At 42.6% G+C, this 19,488-nt stretch overlaps 1 protein-coding gene and 1 long non-coding RNA gene across 2 annotated transcripts; one reads left to right on the top strand and one right to left on the bottom strand.

Moving 5' to 3' along the window:
* Positions 1-11,182: 11,182 nt before the first annotated feature.
* Positions 11,183-11,956, bottom strand: LOC123317707. The gene has a single exon (XM_044904314.1). It carries the CDS (start codon positions 11,954-11,956, stop codon positions 11,183-11,185), a length of 774 nt encoding a protein of 257 aa, XP_044760249.1.
* Positions 11,957-13,829: 1,873 nt separating this feature from the next.
* LOC123318086 lies at positions 13,830-14,960 on the top strand. Its single transcript, XR_006538251.1, has 4 exons — positions 13,830-13,859; positions 13,912-14,160; positions 14,440-14,597; positions 14,925-14,960. It is a non-coding gene; the product is annotated as an uncharacterized LOC123318086 (long non-coding RNA).
* The last annotated feature ends 4,528 nt before the right edge of the window (positions 14,961-19,488 follow it).

The raw sequence follows: 19,488 nt of genomic DNA, 5'->3' as shown, positions 1-19,488 counted from the left end.
TTAGTGAGAACCGGCTCATCTACCGGAGGAGGAGTGTTAGTTGCGGTTCGGAGTGAGTATTGTGCTGAGAAACTAGATTTATCTGTTCTGGTAGATTTGATGCCTTCTGTTGATGTGACTGCATGTAAAGTTAGGTGTAACTTCAGATCTGTAATTATACTTGTTCTTTATATTCCACCTAAATTGGACATTGAATTGTATGAGTTGTTTTTTGAAACTTTGTCATCCCTTGACTTTATGTTGAATAGCCAACTTATTATATTAGGCGACTTTAATGCCACAAAATATGTTGAGAATTCGCTAACTGATCATCGAACTGTAATTATCGATATATTTAAACAAACACTGAACCTGCATCAGTTCAATAATATTGTTAACAGTAATGGTAAATTGTTGGATCTCGTACTTTCTAATATTGAGTGCTCAATAGCTGCCTCTGACTTCCCGCTCGTCTCGGTGGATTTCCATCACCCACCAATTGAAATTTTGTTTAGTTTCAGGCAGCCTAGAAAAGTTCGCAATTTCGGAATCGATAAGAATGCGATGTTTTCGTCTTATAATTTTCGTAAAGCCAATTTCATTGATATGTATGATCACTTCCTCAAGGCTGACTGGTCAAGGGTTCTGAGTAGTTGTGAATCTGACATAGCATGCACTGAATTTTATGACGTTCTCAATAATATTTTCGAACAAACTGTTCCAGTCAAGGTGAGGAGGAAACAACGTTTTCCTTCATGGTACTCCTCTGAGATAGTTGCGTTGATCAAATTAAAGCTAAGAGCTTTAAAAAATTACAGAAAGTTCAAAAATAATATTAATCTTCTCAAATATAGATCACTTCGTAAGCTGCTCAAATCTAAAATAAGTATCGCACATCGAAAGTTTGTTAGTTCTTCTGAGGATAAAATACGTACTGATCCAGCGTCTTTTTGGTCATTTATGCGTGAGAATAAGGGTTTTTCTCGTATACCTGGTGTAATGAAAAATGGCGATGAAACTTTTAAAACTCCAGCTGAAGTTGTTGATGCATTTGCTGCTCACTTTTCTGGTGTGTATGAGGGACCTGCCGATACCTTGTTTATGGAACATGCTATTGATAGTACTTTCGTTGAACTAGGAAATATTACGGAGCATGATGTCATTAAGGCGTCTAAAAGGCTGTCGAACAAGTGTACAGCTGGACCTGAAGGAGTTCCTAGTTTTTTAGTCAAGGACTGCATTGGTGCGTTTGCTGCACCTCTAGCGCATATTTTTAATTTGTCTGCTATTAAGGGAAATTATCCTTCTATCTGGAAACTATCAAAAATTATACCTATTGTAACGTTTTCTTCGCTTGATTAAAACGTCCAACTTATTAAAATTATTTATTTACACTTAATACACATATAACTCACAAACTAACTATTACACTAATATTTATTTCCACTCTTGTTTATTTCCACTAGTCACTTGCACTGTAACTGTACTTGTACTTGTACTTCCTACCTGCTCCTCCGCTGGGCTTATATAGGCGCCGGAAACATTCAGGTACCTTCGCGAACCTTTCGCGATTCTTCCAGAAGGAAGCGACCGCCCTGGTTCTCGAAAGGTCCGACCGCAAGGGCCGGACTGGTTACACTGTCCCCTCCTTAAGCCTGTTCTGTCCCAGAACAGATTTAGTGAATTTCTCCGAGGACCGTGGCGAAACTTGCACTCATCACCATTCCTACAGTAGCCATTCTGATGGAAGTAGCACTCCACAGTTTTTCCAGGCTCCCTGGCCTGCTTTGGGTTGAAACTGCACACCAGGATCCGTATACCAGTCCCCTGAAATACCACCTCCAGCATGCTTCGCACAACTCGCCAATTTAGCTGGTCCAATCCGCAACTGAGCTTGGGAACAGCTAATTTCCTAACCCCAAAGCGTTGAAGGTCTTCTTTCAAGCTATGCAGTGCCGTCCATAGATTCTGATAGGTTGGCTTCTGATAGGAATGTTGCTTTGTGACTAAGTAATAAATGAACCGACCTTCAGCCTTCAATTTCAAAACTTTCCCGATTCTTGGCTGCTGTCGCAATAGTTGTTCCTGACGTCCAAATTTATTTCTGAATACTCTTGCTATTCCTTTGCTCATACGAAGGTCCTCCGCTACGCAATGAGCGAGAGAGTATTCCTCAGACACAGTAAAGAGATCTTGATGTACTTCCTGTGTAACGCCGAACCGTGCAACGCGTGTCTCACCATAACGATCCATAAACTTCTGGTAATCGCTGCTACCTTGCATCGGGGCTTCCACAAGACGTACTTCTTCTTTGTCCTGCGCGTACGGGGCTAATCGGTTGAAATGGACAACCCTTGGTTTTCCTCTGGGGAGCTTCCTTATCCGGTAAACTACATCATTTATCCTCTTGACTACTTCATACGGTCCCTCCCACTGCCTCTGCAGCTTTGGTGAAAAACCTTTCCTCCTTTGTGGATTATGTAGCCACACCAGATCTCCAGCGGTGAATCCACCTTCAATAGCCTTGATGTCGTAGCGCATTTTCATTCGGTCACTTGCTTGCTGCATTTGATTGCGCACCTTGCCATGAATGTAATCCAGCTTGTTCCTTAATTTACTAACGTAGTCCTCCCCAGCTACGTCTTCTCCAGGCTTACATCCAAACTCTAAGTCGCAAGGCAGTCTTATTTCTCGGCCGAACCTTATACTGGATGGAGTTTCCTTGGTAGATTCTTGAACCGAAGATCTATATGCCATGGTGAATAGATGTATATATTCATCCCAATCCCGCTGGTGATCAGAAACTACTTTGGCCAGATGTTTTCCCATGGTCCGATTCATTCGTTCGACCATGCCGTCTGATTGTGGATGAAGAGGTGTAGTCCTTGTTTTGTGAATTCCCAATTTGCTGCATACTTCTTGGAATAGCTTCGATTCAAAATTTCGGCATTGATCACAATGCAGCTCCAGAGGTATTCCAAATCTGCAGAAGAATTCTCTGACCAATTTATCAGCTACCGTACTTGCCTCTTGATTAGGAATACCGTAGGCTTCCACCCATTTCGTGAAATAGTCCATCGCTACCAAAATGTACTTGTTTCCATGGTCTGTTTCGGGAAAGGGGCCAGCGATGTCGATAGCTACTCGTTCCATGGGGGATCCGACGTTATATTGTCTCATTGGTGCTTTTCCTTTACCATAAGGTCCGTTAGCAGCAGCGCAAACCTTGCATCTTCTACACTAATCTTTAACGTCCCTCTTACAATTTGGCCAATAGAATCGCTGCCTGACTTTTTCCAATGTCTTGGTTATCCCGAAATGTCCACCTGAAGTTCCGTTATGTAGTCTGGTCAGAATGTCTGTCACACGGCTCTTCGGCACAATCAACTGAAGTCTCTGCTCAGTTCCATCTTTACTTTCCCAACAACGTTTCAGAAGACCTCCATCAATCTTCAATGTTTCCCATTGTGCCCAATACGACTTTACATTCTGGCTCAGTCTGGATACTTCTTCCCAAGTAGGTCGTCTACCGCTCTTCTTCCAACTCAGGATTACTTTCAAGTCGTTATCTTCCTCTTGTGCTCTTTGAATTTCTTCAGGTAGCCAGTCGTCTTCGATTACGGTGGTCCGCCTTAAATCGATCTTTTCTTCCAGGCGCGAACAATGGCTGCAATTCTCGGGACAAGGTCTTCTTGATAACGCTTCTGCATTGCGATGGCTAGTCCCCGCTCTGTGTTCAGTGTCAAAGTCATACTCTTGCAGCCTCTCAATCCATCTAGCCACTTGTCCTTCCGGGTTCTTGAAACTCAGGAGCCATTTCAAAGCAGCATGGTCCGTTCTTAGTAAGAATTTCCTTCCGTACAAATATTTGTAGAAATGTTCTACGGACTTGATGACTGCTAAAAGTTCTCTCCTGGTCACGCAATAATTCCGTTCTGGTTTGGACAACACCTTGCTGAAGTACCCGATGACTCTTTCCTGTCCATCCTGGACTTGTGATAGAACGCCGCCAATGGCTGTATTACTGGCGTCGGTGTCGAGCACAAATTTACCTTCAGCCCTTGCGTAACTCAGAACTGGAGCTGTGACCAGAGCCTTTTTCAATCGTTCGAAGGCTTCAGCGCAATCATCGGACCATATGTACTCCTGTCCATCTTCCGTCAATTTCGTCAGCGGCTTGGCAACGTTGGCAAAACCAGATACAAATCTTCTATAATAAGTGCAAAGGCCTAAGAAACTCCGCAACTCACTCTTGTCTTTCGGTATAGGCCATTCCTGCACTGCCTTGATCTTATCCGGATCAACTTTCACACCTGCCCGTGAAACTACGTGTCCTAAATATTTCACTTCTGTTCGAAACAGATTACACTTTTTAGGACTTAGCTTTAGGTTGGCATCACGAAGTCGCTGGAAACCTCTGATAGGTTGTGTAGGTGATCTTGGAATGATTTTCCCACTACTATTACATCATCAAGATACACCAGACAAGTTTTCCAGGAGAGCCCTCTCAATATTGTCTCCATCAGACGTTCAAATGTGGCAGGAGCATTACATAGACCGAAAGGCATGACTTTAAACTGCCACAGACCTGTTCCAATACTGAAGGCAGTTTTTTCTTTATCCTTTGGATCCAAGCCAACCTGCCAATATCCACTCTTCAGATCCAAGGTGGAAAACCAACGTGATCCCGAGAGTGTGTCCAGGGTATCGTCAATTCTCGGTAAGGGGTAGCTGTCCTTTTTCGTGGCCTGATTGAGCTGCCTGTAGTCTACGCAGAATCTAGTGGTTCCATCCTTCTTTTTCACTAATACAACGGGCGATGTCCAGGGGCTATCGGACGGTTCGATTACACCTTCTCTCGCCATGTCTTCAATAATCCTTTCAGCTTCTTCTCTTTTTGCCGGAGGAAGACGTCTAGGATGCTGTCGGATAGGTTGTGCATCACCAGTATTGATCTTATGCTGCACAACATCGGTTCTCCCTGCTTTTCCATCCGTAGCAAAAACGTCGGAGAACGTTTGAACCAATTTCCTCACTTCGAGTAGTTGATATCGGTCGAGCTCTCGACATTTTGAAGTGAGGAGGGACACCAGTTCTTCAGAATTCCTTTGCGATTTTGAGACATCTGCAGTACTTATCCCACCCGAAATATGGTACACAGATACACCACGTCCAATCAAGGTATCCTTCTTCAGGGTGACTGGAAACATGTTGACATTGAGCAATCGGATGGGAATGCTGTCTCTTACCCTTACCAAGGTCTTCCCAAGTAATAGTCCTTTAGCTAAGGTTGTATCGTCAGAGGGCTCAATTACTCTCACGCAGCCACTCCTCGTTACATCCTCACATCTACCAGTCACTATGCCTTCAGTTCGGCCCGGTAACGTGATGTCCTCGGTCAGTCGAATCCGATATATCTTGTCGTCCACATCATTGAATGGAATCTCTTCACTTCCTAGCCGAAGTACATCACTCTTCATATCCAATTGGCATCCAAGCTTCTTAACAAGGTCCAATCCCAGAATAACTTCTTCCGTGATTCCAGCTACCAGAACTTCGTGGCTAACTGTTGTGTTTCCCAATTCAATGGTGGAGACGATCGATCCATAAGTCGGTATTTCCTGTCTAGATGCAGTTCGAAGTTTGATCCTAACTGGGCGAATCTTGAATCCTTCAGCAATTTCTGGACGCACAATGGTTTTAGTCGAGCCAGTGTCTACCAGTATTTTCACACTTCTATCATTTATCTTTCCTGGGATAACTATGCTTGATAAATCCTTAGACATTATTCCTCGGATTATCACTTCGGGGGCATTTTTGGCTTGGGTCGATTTATGCCCCTTATCACCGACCCCTTTTAGTTTCCCTGCTGAGACTCTTTTTCCAATTCTGGACAGTTTCGCTTAAAATGCCCACTTTTGTTGCAGTTCCAGCACACAGCATCCTTTTTCCTAACTTGTGATATTCTGCGGATTTCTTCTCTGACAATGTCCTGAATAGATCGGTCTGTTTCTTGGACTTGTCTTACACGAAGGTGTCCTCTATGTGACGCTTGCTTTGCTGCCTCAATTTCTAAAGCCTGGGCTAAGGCATCATCAATGGTTCTAGGGCGTGCTAGTCTCAGGGCTTGTTGTATTTCGCTATCCTTTATCCCATCCACGAATGTCTGGATTGATAGCTGTTCCAGGAAGCTATCTGGGGCAGATGGATAAGCTAGCCTGTCTAATCTCGCCACATCAGCTTCAAACTCTTGGAGATTTTCCCCTGTTTTCTGCACTCGGTTCTTTATTTGTGCATGGTATACTTGTTGTAGATGAGCATCACCATATCTCATCTGAAGTTTCGATGTAAGAACTTCGTAACAGGCTTGTTGACTCTCCGGGATCGTCTGGAGAATGTTGAGTGCCTCTCCTCGTAGAGCTATAATTAATGCCGTGGCTTTTTAGTTGTCGTTCCAATTGTTTACCAGGGCAGCAGCTTCAAACTGTTTTTGATATGTCGACCAGGGTATTTTTCCATCAAAAGTTGGAGGCTTGATCTTCATTCTACTACCTTCGCCGTCATTTTCCGCTTTCGCTGTGCTGTAGGGTGTTGAAGCCAGAATATCTGTTCTGTTTGACATTCTTTTCAAGGAATCTATGAACTTGGAATGATGCTCAATTATTCCTGCCATTTCTTCAAACTTTCCGTTAACCTTGTCAAACTTTTCATCAACTTCGTCAAATTTTCCACTGACTATATCGAATCTCTCGTCCACTTTATCGAATTTTTCATTTATTATTTCCAGTTTCTCATCCAATTTATCTGATAGTTGACTCACCACATCGTTACAATTTTCCCTAATCTGGTCCATTTTCTCATTCAATTTCTCATCAATTTTCTCATTTAATTTTCTGGAATTTCCTTCCATTTGTTCATTCAACTTACATGAAGTTCTCGTCCATTTTCTCATTCAACTTACAAGAGTTCTCGTCCATTTTCTCATTCAACTTACAAGAGTTCTCGTCCATTTTCTCATTCAATTTTCGAGAATTTTCTTCCATTCTTTCGTTCATCTTACTCAAAAAGTCCATTACCGCTTGAGTCTCCATTGCGTTCTGTAATCTTGTGGTCACTGGCATGAACAAATAACCGAAAATATTTATTTAATTCGAGCGATGTTGAACCGCACACTTGACACCAATGTAACGTTTTCTTCGCTTGATTAAAACGTCCAACTTATTAAAATTATTTATTTACACTTAATACACTTATAATTCACAAACTAACTATCACACTACTATTTATTTCCACTCTTGTTTATTTCCACTAGTCGCTTGCACTGTTACTGTACTTGTACTTGTACTTCCTACCTGCTCCTCCGCTGGGCTTATATAGGCGCCGGAAACATTCAGGTACCTTCGCGAACCTTTCGCGATTCTTCCAGAAGGAAGCGACCGCCCTGGTTCTCGAAAGGTCCGACCGCAAGGGCCGCACTGGTTACACTATTTTCAAAAAAGGTGAGAAATCGAATATAAAAAATTACCGACCTATTGCTATTTTGTCGAACTTTTCCAAATTATTTGAGATTATTTTGTATAATTCAATTTTTCCATCAGTTAGGCACCGTATCAAACCTAGTCAACATGGTTTCATGCCAAAAAGATCCACCTGTACTAATCTTGCCTGTTTTTTTGAATTGGTGCTTGATTCATTGGATAAATCTGAACAAGTGGACGTAATCTACACGGATTTTCAGAAAGCATTCGATAAAGTCGATCACAGAATTCTGTTGAGTAAATTGAGGTTTATATTTGGATTTGGAGATAGGTTGGCCTCTCTGATGGAGTCTTATTTGTGTGAAAGAGTATGTTTTGTAGAGATCGAGCAATCTCGCTCATTTGAGTTCTGTGCAACATCTGGTGTTCCTCAGGGCTCTAACTTGGGACCTTTGCTGTTTCTTCTCTTTATTAATGATATTCTAAATGACACTGACATTTTTATTTTGATGTTCGCTGATGATTTAAAGCTATTCACCAGAATATTCTCGATTACTGATTGTGTTCGATTGCAGAGGGCGCTCGATACTCTCTTGAGATGGTGTGAAAGGAATAGGCTGTCGTTGAATGTTTCCAAGTGCCATGCAATGTCTTACACGAAAAAAAGTAATAAAATTCTTTATAATTATCGAGTCGATAATCATGAATTATCTCGTTTAACTGAGTATAGAGATTTGGGGGTGCTGTGTGACAGTCTGTGCTCTTTTGTACCACACTTGAATCAACTTATTTCTTCTGTCAGTAAAACATATGGATACATTATTCGTAATGGTAGGCGCTTCAACAACTCGAACACGTTGATAATTTTATTTAATAGTTTTATTCGTAGCAAATTAGAATATTGTAGCATCATTTGGAGACCCATATATAGTTGTCATAAAAAACGAATTGAATCAGTACAGAGAAAGTTCTATAAGTATCTAGTTTGGAGAGAAGATGGTGTCTATCCAAATATAGGTTGTTGCAATGATATGTTACTTGGTAGATTTGGAGCTGAGCCCATAGAACAAAGGGTCAAAGTAAAAGCACTATTGTTTATTTTTAAGATTGTGAATAACCTAATAGATTGTAGTGATTTGATTGAGCATCTTCCCTTTTTGGTGCCACGATTGGGCTCTAGGAGTGATGCTGTATTTTACTGTAGGGCAGGTAGAACAAACGCCAGTCTCAGATCACCAATTAATTTTATGTGTAACCTATTCAATTCCATAGCTGGCAAATGTGATTTATATAATGACTCTCCCCGCTCTATAGTGGCTGCATTTATGGAGGGGATTGGTAATGTCAACCAATTATAAGAATAAGTTTTTTTTTTTTTCTTTCATTGCTCTCAATATTTTATGTATACTTTCCTGTAATTGGGTTGTTTGACCTGTTGGAAATAAAGTCTTATTAAAGTCTTATTATTATGGCCTGATAAAATATCGTTATCGATGAATCTCGCGATGAATCATATGACTACAAAAACTCAAATATCTCTAAAACGGTTCAATATCTTGTATTTGGATAAGAGTATCTTTTTCATGTGATTTTCTTCGCTCCATCGAATGCTTCTAGTTTTTTCACCGAAACGAATACAACAAGAAGTTGTCCCGAAAATTCTGCATTCATGTGTTTTACCAAACACCATCTGCCTACGATAACACACCTAAATATAGCAGATTCACAAATTCCCTTTGTCACACAATATAAATACCTTGGCATGATCCCCGACCCTAAGCTTCTGTGGACAAGTCCTATTAAATATACGACGAACCGTTGCGAAAAGGCTGTGAATATATTGAGATGCGTAACAAAAAAATCTTGGGGCGCTGATCCCAAAACAGCACTACTTTTTTATAAATCGTATGTGAGATCAATTTCAGACTATGAAAGTATATTTTATGGGTCGTCATCCAATACAAATTTAATGAAAATAGACCGAATCCAATACAAGGCCATAAGACTCTGCATAGGAGCAATGAAATCCTGACCATGCGATGTAATATTGGCGGAAGCGAATGAACCTCCCTTAGATCTGAGACGACAATACCTCGCCGAAAAGTTTGTAGCCAGGCTCAGAGCATGCAACTCTTCATTAATAACTAGGCTTGCACACCTGAATACAGAGAACCTTGCAAACCCTTGCGTATAAAAAATTCACCTCCCTGACGATCGCCTTCTTTAATACCCAAGAAATTTCCCACGATCCCAACCAGTTGGAAACCTCACCATCATTTTCATTTCGAATTACTTCTTTTTGAGCCGTTGATAATTTTTCCCAAGTATTTAGACATCCCAGTATATAATCATGGTATTGTCCAATCACTGATACAAGACCTCCACATAACAACGACCATTTTCACGGATGGAAGCAGGGATTCGTTGGGTGTTGGTTGTGCCTTCTGCATTCCAAACTTGAACCTGACTAGAAAATTCAAATTGCCAGAATCTTGCAGCATTTTCACAGCTGAGGCTGTTGCAATCGAAAAATCGTTAAAATGCTGAATACAGCCATTCTCAATAGAGAATGGCAATGGTATTGATGCAATTATCTTTTCAGATTCGAAGTCTGTTCTCGAGAATATTAACAATATACGATCAAATAACAAAAGAAGACCACTAATCTATCTAATTAAAAAACCTCCTCATGGAAGCGTCACATAAAAACATGAAAATTTTTCTTGTATCTTTACTTATTTACTTTTTGAAAACTTAGAATTGAACAACTGATTAGTTTTCCAAAAGTGACTTTATTTTTCTATATTGACAATTCTAATAGTTATTTTCTACAAGCGCTTGCAATATATAAATATATCCATTTCACGAAACAGATCATATCTCATTTGATTAATTCATATATAATGACAGACGTAATTCTGCATGTCATTACTATGAGTTCCTCATCGTTGACGTTCTGTGCATAGAAACATGATAGAATTTAATTTACTCTAAAATATTTGCGTGCGGGAAAAACCTCTGCTAATCCATTCCCGCACGCAAATGCGTGCGGGAAAGAAATAGCAGGCGTTTTTCCCGCACCTTTCGGGAAAGTGACTCTTTGCAACTTGGAATGCGTGCTGAAAAAGGGTTGAACGCGCACGCTTGTAGAATGAAATATATTTCAACCTTAACTATCAAATTCAATGATGCCATGATATTTTCAATAATAAATTAATCTAGTTCCAACATACTCCCCCGCGAAATTATCGAAAACCATAACGATAAGGCGGCTCACCACACGTCCTATTCTAGTTGTGATTTCTTTCTTCATCTTTATTTGAACGGCTTCCTTCTGAGTTCAGCTCTAGTCTGTGTTCTTTATTCTTGACTGATCAGTTCGATCTTTCGTTGATCTATTCAAATCTTTGATTTCCATGGGATATAAACGTTGGAAGGGTCGTAAAAGTTCACCAGTTATTGTTTTCACCTTTGCTACTCTCGACACTCTATCTCTTCCGGGGTAAAGTGCTGATATTCTCCCCATTTTCCAATCTGTCCGTTTGGTATTTTCTTCACCAACCAGAACTATTTCGCCAACTTCCAATTCACGTGGATTCCGACGACCAGAGTTAACCAGTTCTGCAAAATATTCTTTTTTGAAGCGTGTTCTTAGACCTTCCCGTAGCTTCTTCTTCTTATGTTAGGCCTTAGGCCTGTTCTTGACGATCTTTAGAATCTAATTGTCAGTTCTGCAGAAGTAACTGCGATGTAGACTGCCAGCTGTCTCGCCATCTATTGAAGGGACGTCCTGGTGGTCTCTTGCCTAGTGGCTTCAAATCCCTCGCTATTCGGGCTAATCTTTGAGGGTCCATTCTGCTCACATGCTGGTTCCAATCCCTTCTTCTCTGTCTTCCCCATCGCACAACATCCTGGACTTTACAGAGTTCTCTTATCTGACTATTGGGTATTCTGTCAAGTAGTGTTTTTCCTGCAATTGATCTTAACGCTTTCTTCTCTGTTGTCCTCAAAATCCTCTTGGCTTCCGCTGTATCGGCTCTTGTCTCGATAGAATACGTCATGATAGGCCTAACACATGCTTTATATATGCGTACTTTTCCGTCCAATCTCAAATCCTTATTCCTCCAAATGACATCACGCAGACAACCGGAAACATACGCCGCTTTGTTGGCTTGCTTGCGTACGGCTGCTTTAAGGCCTCCGCAATCAGAAATCTCCACCCCCAGGTATTCGAACTTAGACACTTGCTCAATTATTTCATTGTTTATTACAATTTTACACCTTTTGGGTTCCCTTGCGATAACCAAGGATTTCGTTTCTGATATTGATATGATCATGTTGTACTCTTCTGCTGCTAGTTTGAATTCATATGCCATGCGCTGTAGGTCGTCTTCGTTGTCGGATATTACGTCATCTGCAAAACACACAATTTTTATCATGTCCGTTGAGAGCCTGTATCCCTTTCCTGCTTTTTTAACTCTCTGTATAATTTTGTCCATTATCATACTGAATAGTAGAGGACTTAGACTTAGACGGGTATGAGAGGGATGTAGACGGAAAACTGAAGTTCCAATAAAAAAACTAACGGAGTTTCGTCTTACCTCTGGGCTATATTCGGCCACTTACACTCACAACTCTCGAATTCACCCGAATGGTACACGGTAATTACTGAGAGAAAACAAAACTAAAAATTTATATTCTGAACGGCAAAAAAATGAACCCAAAACTCAAAAGGAATCTTATGCTAAAACTCAACGGCGTAAGGTAAGAGTGAAAATCGGAAGTCAATCAGTCAAGCGAAAATCGTAAGTTAACAACCAGAAAAATAAATCGTAAGTCAAGTCGCCTGCGAGGGAACATCTGATTTTATACCCACAGGGGGGGTGCGGAAATCAGATGTGCCCGACAGTCGAAATTCGGTAAATTTGCGTCGATGAAAACGTCTTAATTTCGATTTATCGGCGCTAGCGAACAAAAAACTCGGTTATCTTCCAATTCAGGATGTTTTATACGGTGCGACATCGTTTTTAGGAAATAAAAACGGAATAAAAACGGTACGGTATGTTTACAATTCCGAACGATGTCGGAATCCTGAATTGGAGATTCGAAAAGATTTCTCGGAAAATTAATTCAAAACAAAATTATTCAAAAATGAAAACTAAAATAATTATTCTAAAATGAGGGGGTAGGTTTGAAAACCACCCTCTCGTTACATCCCCCCGGCTTCGGTTGAAAAATTGAATCCACGATGAAGTAGTGGATTAAATTTTTCACGGTGAAATCTACTAAGTCCAGTTTACGGTTTAACTATTCACGGCAAGACGATTGAGATCGGATTTACATTAAACAAGTTCACCTAATCTACTCCAGGTGGCGTATACTCGGCTAATGCGATCTCGGTTACTCCCACTCTATGGTCCGCGTTGACGGCGCGCTTGGATGTAGAAGTTCTGTGTTCTATCAGCCAACCTCCAAATTCCAATTGTCAAATTTCGCCGGGTGGTTCCAAATTTCGATTAGTGTTGTTCATAATCGGATGATTTCAATAATCGGATTATGGCGATTCGAATGATCTCAATAATCGAATGATCATTTGAATTAAAAATAACCTGAAACCTTTGGTTCTATGACACCTACGAATCGAGCATTCGAATCGTGGCGCCGGTGGCGGTGGGGTTGCAACAGATTGTCGAGCAGACATTCGAATTCCTCTCATCATTTGAATGTTTTCGAAACGAAACTATCTCGATCGAGTTTCGAAGCTCAGTAAGGACCGGACTGCAATATCAATTAGTTTCATTACTGATGTTTTGAATTTAGCATCCAAAATAAATAAGAGTTTTCTTCATTTCTTACTACCTCATTATTAACGGTAGGATGATCGATTTGCGATTCAATTATCGTTATTGATGGTGGACTAAGTTCTACCGAAAAAATCATTGAATACTGTCAGAAATGAAAGAAGTTTCAATTTCCGTTCAATTCCGAATAATAAATTCCGAGATGAGGAATGTCTTAGTCTACGCCTGTTAAAAGAAGTAATAAGACTTAAATGCCCATTAACAACCTTTATATGAACTCTAGAATCTACATTCACAGCTGCCCGATTCTCTACATCCTAGTGCCGAGGCCCAAACTCCAAAAGATTTCAGGTTATCTCATTCACCGATTTCTCCATAATCTTCTTGCAACGATGCAAAACGGTTAAAGTTAGGTTCTGTAATCAGGTTATTTTTCATTCGAATTCTCGATTTCAATAATCGGATGTTGCCGATTATTTCAATAATCGGATTAACGATTATTTTCAATTCGAATTATAACATCACTAATTTCGATTTCTATTTCCATCGGTGAAAGAAATGCCGGAAAATAGTGGAAACAGTGCAGGACGGAATCTTCAAAGTGAGTACCATTTCGATTTGTCATTCGTTGTGTTATTTCTGAACCATTTTAGGGTGGACTTCGCAAAGCCAGCTCCGGGCACATGTCATGGGGGTTAACAGTTACCAACATCATCGAACCAGGGTAGTTTGGAACACCAGACAGCGTCGTTGGCTCTCCCTGTGACGGTGGTGAGCTTCTCCGAGGGTGTTGGAGTCAGCAGCAGTTGTAGGTTGCATAAAAATGAGAGAAAAGCATTTAGTATACTGATATCCTGGAGCAGAGGGATAACAGGGTGTACGGTGGAATTTCGGAAGAAACGGTAAGTACGGTCGGTAATTTTAATAAGGAGATACAAATATACTGTTCTATTTCACTTACCGTTCAGGCCAGTTTGTAATATCGGTGTAAGCGGTGTCAGCCTTCTATTGCTATTTTCTGTTCGGTTATTGTATTTAACAGTGACACAGGGGTGAAATAGAGACAGACAGGACAGGTGTATCTCACTTGTTATTATCGGTCCCACAATTTATACAGAAAAATTGAATTAACTGTAACGGTTCCTGTTTTTCCAATGAATTAACGGAATTTCCTGTTGTAGGTGTGTGGGATACGACTTACCCATTGGATGACAGTCAGACGGTCCTGTTTGGTGGCAATGAAGCTGCACAGAACAAACAAAACTGTACGGAACAGAATCTTCCAACACTGGCAGACCAGGTTAGATCTATCGGTTATGGTGGAATCGCGGAAATATAGGTATGTACATTTTGTCAGTTACTAAGGAGATACAAGTATAAGGCTCTATTTCACTCACCTAGGCACTTATTCGGTGAAAGCAGCGGTAGTACCCCATTACTAACCTATTTGTGGTGATGAATATTATTTTAACGGTAATAGAGGAGTGAAATAGAGTCAGACAGAACGGATGTATCCCATTTATTATCGGTGCATGCTATAATATACGGTACGGTTGATTTTTATTTCGGTTGCTATACAGTGTACTTACTAATGATCAGACGGATGGAACGGTTTTAAATCCTTTACGTGAATATTGGTGATTTTCTTACCACTGTCATCTTTCAGGTCATAAACAACGGGTGAAATTACTTTCACAACGGTATACGGACCAGAGAACTTCGGAGCCAACTTGGCTGCAAAGCTATCAACGGCGGATGACAACGGATTAGCACGGCGCAGAACTCTATCACCGACATGAAAACGAACTTCTCTTTGACGAAGGTTGTAATGGTGAGCCTGTTGCTCAAATGCACGGTACAACCTTGTATTGACAAACTCATAGGCCTCCTGAAGATGACGGATTTGTTCTGTACGGTGAGTAAGATTTACTCTACTTTCTTCTGGGCTTCTGTTTGTCTCCTCGGTGTCTTCGTCTTGGGTGTTTGACGAGTAGATTACCTTTGGGACTGTTACTTCCCTTCCATAGTTCAGGAATGCCGGTGTGAATCCTGTAGATTCTTGTTTTGCGGTGTTCAGGGCGAAAGTTAGTTCACCTAACTTCTCATCCCAAGTACGGTGGTCGGCTTCACAGAACTGACCTATCATAGTTTTCAACGTACGATTGGCTCGTTCTACGGCGTTGCACTGTGGTGTATACGGAGGGGTGAAACGGTGAGCAATGTTTAGCTCTCGGAGACTGTTTTTGAACAGCCTACTGTCATACTGTACCCCGTTGTCAGATATCACCAGTCTCGGACAGCCATATCTGAGTATAACCTGTTCATACAGGGCTGAATAAACGGTTTTAGCGGTGGCTTTCCGCAACGGACGGCATTCAACCCACTTCGTGAAACGGTCCTGCATCACCACTACGTAAGAATTTCCCTTCTTGGAACGGGGAAGTGGCCCGACCACATCTGTACAGACCTCTTGGAACGGTGCATCAGTCATTCTATGTGGTTGCATTTTTCCAGGCGTCTTCTGTTGTGGTACTTTGTATCTTTGACAGGATGGGCAGTTTCTTACGTATTTTGCGACATCTCTGAACATCCCTGGCCAGTAATAATTCCGGGCTAGCCGAGAGATGGTTTTGGAGATTCCCAGGTGACCAGCTAATTCTGAATCGTGATTTTCTTTCAGGACCTCCAGTCGTTGTTCGGTGGGTACACAGAGCTTCCATGGTTGTCCGGATCCAACTTCAGTAAAGTCGGAAGAGTCCCAGAAGTGACGATACAGTTTCCCATCCTCAACGGCGAAGTCAGGGAAATCTTCTGGGTCTCTTTGTACCTCTTGGAGCTTTTTGTTGTACCAACTGCAGCGAACTTCGACGTCGGCCAGGCATACGGAATCTACAGACGGTAACGGATTTCGGGACAGACTGTCGGCGACTTTGTTCAGGGCACCTTTCCGGTATTGGACTTCAAAGTCGAATTGCTGAAGGAAAACGGCCCATCGAGCAATTCTTCCGGACGGTGACTTGATGGAATTCAACCATTTCAGACTCATGTGGTCGGAAATTACGGTGAAATGAAATCCTTCCAGGTATGGTCGCAGTTTCTCTATCGAGAAAACAATGGCGAGACATTCCTTTTCGGACACGGAGTAATTTCTTTCGGCGGTGTTCAAGGTACGGCTGACATAGGCAATCACCCTTTCCTCTCCATCAAGAACTTGGGTCAGGGCACCTTCAAGGCCTACGTCACTGGCGTCTGTTTGCAGGACGAACGGTTGATTTAAATCCGGACAGGCCAGTATCGGTGATTCGGTCAATTTTTGTTTCAGGAGGTCGAACGCTTTTTGTTGTTCTTCACCCCACTTCCAACGTGGTTTCTTCTTTAACAGGTGAGTTAACGGTGCAACGACATCGGAAAAGTTCTCTATAAAACGGCGGTACCAGCTAGCAACTCCCAGAAAACGACGCAATTCACGGATGGTTTTCGGCGCTGGGAATGCTACGATAGAGGAAACTTTATCCGGGTCGGTACGGATTCCTTCGGAGGTAACGACATGTCCTAGGTATTTTAGGGATTTTCGCACAAAGTCACACCGGGGTTGAGACGAAGATTGCCTTCTCTCAACCGCCGGAATACCTCTCTTAAGCTCTCCAGCTGCTCCTCGAAAGTTTCCCCCAAGACAACTATATCGTCCAGGTAAGCGAACGCCTCCGGTTCCATTTCTGGGCCAATGACGGTATATAGGAATCTCTGGAAGGTGGCCGGACAAGCGTGAAGACCAAACGGCATGACGGTGAACTGGAACAGTCCCCTTCCAGGAACTGTGAAGGCAGTAATCGGACGGCTTTCCTTTGCTAACGGTATCTGCCAGTATCCTTGTTTCAGATCCAGTGTGGATATGTACTTGGCCTTACGCAGTTTATCCAGAATCCCAGAAATGTACGGCAACGGGTATGCATCTTTTACAGACACTTGGTTGACGGCACGGAAGTCGATGCGAAAACGGTATTTTCCGTCTTTCTTCCTGACCAATACTACCGGTGAACTCCACGGTGACTTGGAGGGTTCAATCACTCCCTCAGCCAGCATACGGTCTACTTCCTGATTGAAGATCTCCTGCATTTTCGGGTTTAGGGGTCGGTATCGTTGTTTGATCGGTTCGGTGCCCGGTTTCAGTTTGATCTTATGTTCAATCAGGTCGGTTGTACCATATAGGTCTTCAAACTTCTTTAATTCTTCTTTCAGAAATTCCTCCAGTTCCTGTTTCTGAGACTCCGTCAGCTCCAACAGGTGTTCTTCGGCGGTGTGAACTTCTGCGGTGGTTTCGACAGGAGTCATCGGTTTCGAGATCAGACGGCCTTCCAGAAAGCACTCGGCGGTACTGAGATTTACGGAAAACTTGAAAGTCGACAGAACATCCATCCCCAGAATAATGTCAACCGGTAAGTTTGGTACCAGTAAGAATTTCAAGTCAGGCAGTGTGTAATCGGAAATTTGCACGGTGGTGGTGTACAGTTTCGGTGTGACGGTGGTTTGTCCGTTCGCTATTACTGCGAAACTGTTTTGCATTGTTTGTCCTGTGATTCCTTTACTTTCACACTGATCGGATACGGCCTGACTGCAGAAACTCCTGGTCGCTCCGGTATCTATCAGTGCTCGGAAGTGTTTGCCGGCTATTCTGACCTCTACTAACGGACGGTTATCATTACAGGTAGTCGGTGCCAGTGGAGTCAAGATTCCGGGAGATGTGGTCGACTCCGCCTCTAATCTCCCCTTCAGTTTCCCGAACACGGACAGTCTCGTGAGAGAATGTTTTCTCTGTGGCATCGAGAACAGAAGATCTTCGGTGGCCTGCGACACTCTCGACGCATGTGGCCATATCCACCACATCGGAAACACTGTGTCTGGAAGGACACTCTCCTCCCTGATGGTGGCTCGTTCCGGTCAGCGGGGCTATTTTCGGCTGGAAGGCGGGGTGGCGGTGTTGCAGGTCTGGATCGACCTTCGGACCTGTCTCCAGAAGTCGGACGGTGAGATTCCTGTCGCTGGGCTATTGACTCTCTGGACTTGGGTGGCTCTGGACGGCTTTCCCTCGGCGGAGAAAGTCGTGTCTGGTTGGCTTGTGTCGGCGATACTGATTCCCTGTGATCGATTGTTTGGTGAACCTGCTCTCCGGTATCCATAGAAAAACTGGCTTGATATCGGTTCAGTTGACAGGGACTGTACGTCAGGTGAGGTTCCTTCACAAAACCTGGTTTTGAGGGTGACCGAGTGTACTGGCTCATCTGCCACTGGATCAGTTCAAAAACTTTTCCCTTACGGAGATTTTCATCATAAGTCTTGGTCTCCTGGAAGGTCAAGGCTTGCTGTAAGGGCGGGATCAACCTCTGTCGGATAAGCCGGATCTGCTCCACCTCGGATGGTTTTGCATAGGTGAGTTTCTGGAATAAGTTCTGCATCCGGGTAACATATAGAAGCAGTTTTTCTTCAGGGCCTTGTGTTCGCCTTTTTATTTCCTCCAACAGATTCTCCTCGTAGTTAACTGGCAGAAATGCTTCTTTCAGTTGGTTGCTAAAATCCTCCCAGTCCTCAAAAGTACCTCTCCTGGGGATGAACCAATCCCTCGCATCCTTTCGTAGTAATTCATAAACTGATTCAAAAACTTGCTCCAGGGATACCCTACGGGATTCAGCCAGCCTCTCCACCTCTTCAAGAAATCCAGTCACACTACCAGTGCCATCAAAGGAGATGTTCCATTTGTGTACCGGAACAGCTGGTACTGTTGATCGAGACTCCGGTTCCGATCTGGCAGGTGTTGTGATAATTGGCCGGTCAGAATTTATCCACGGTGCAGGTAAGTGTGGAAAAGACACCCTTCGTGTGAAATTAACCCATCTACTTTGTGTCGGGCCCTCAGGTGTTGCTGTCCCACAGTCCTGCGACTGTGTGAGAGGTATCGCTGGTAATTGTTGCAGTAATGCTCTACATGTCTGCCTTGTCTCATTCATGACCTGTTCTAATGTTGGATTCCTTACAGGTGTACCGGTACGTGAGACATTAACTACTGCAGGAGGAGCGACACCATCTCCTAAGTCGATAAGTGATGTTTCAACCTTTGATATCCTCTCCGGTTGGATCGGTGACATCCCAGGTGAACTGGGCACCTCCTCATCCAAAAGAGACCTCTGACCTCGGTTGGATGTCTGCGGCTGTTCACGATCACTCCTCCTACGCAG

The sequence above is a fragment of the Coccinella septempunctata genome, chromosome 7 (genome assembly GCF_907165205.1).
Source record: "Coccinella septempunctata chromosome 7, icCocSept1.1, whole genome shotgun sequence".
Taxonomy (NCBI): Eukaryota; Metazoa; Arthropoda; class Insecta; order Coleoptera; family Coccinellidae; genus Coccinella; species Coccinella septempunctata.
Note: the sequence above shows the minus strand (reverse complement) of the source record. Positions and strands in the feature narration are given on the sequence as shown.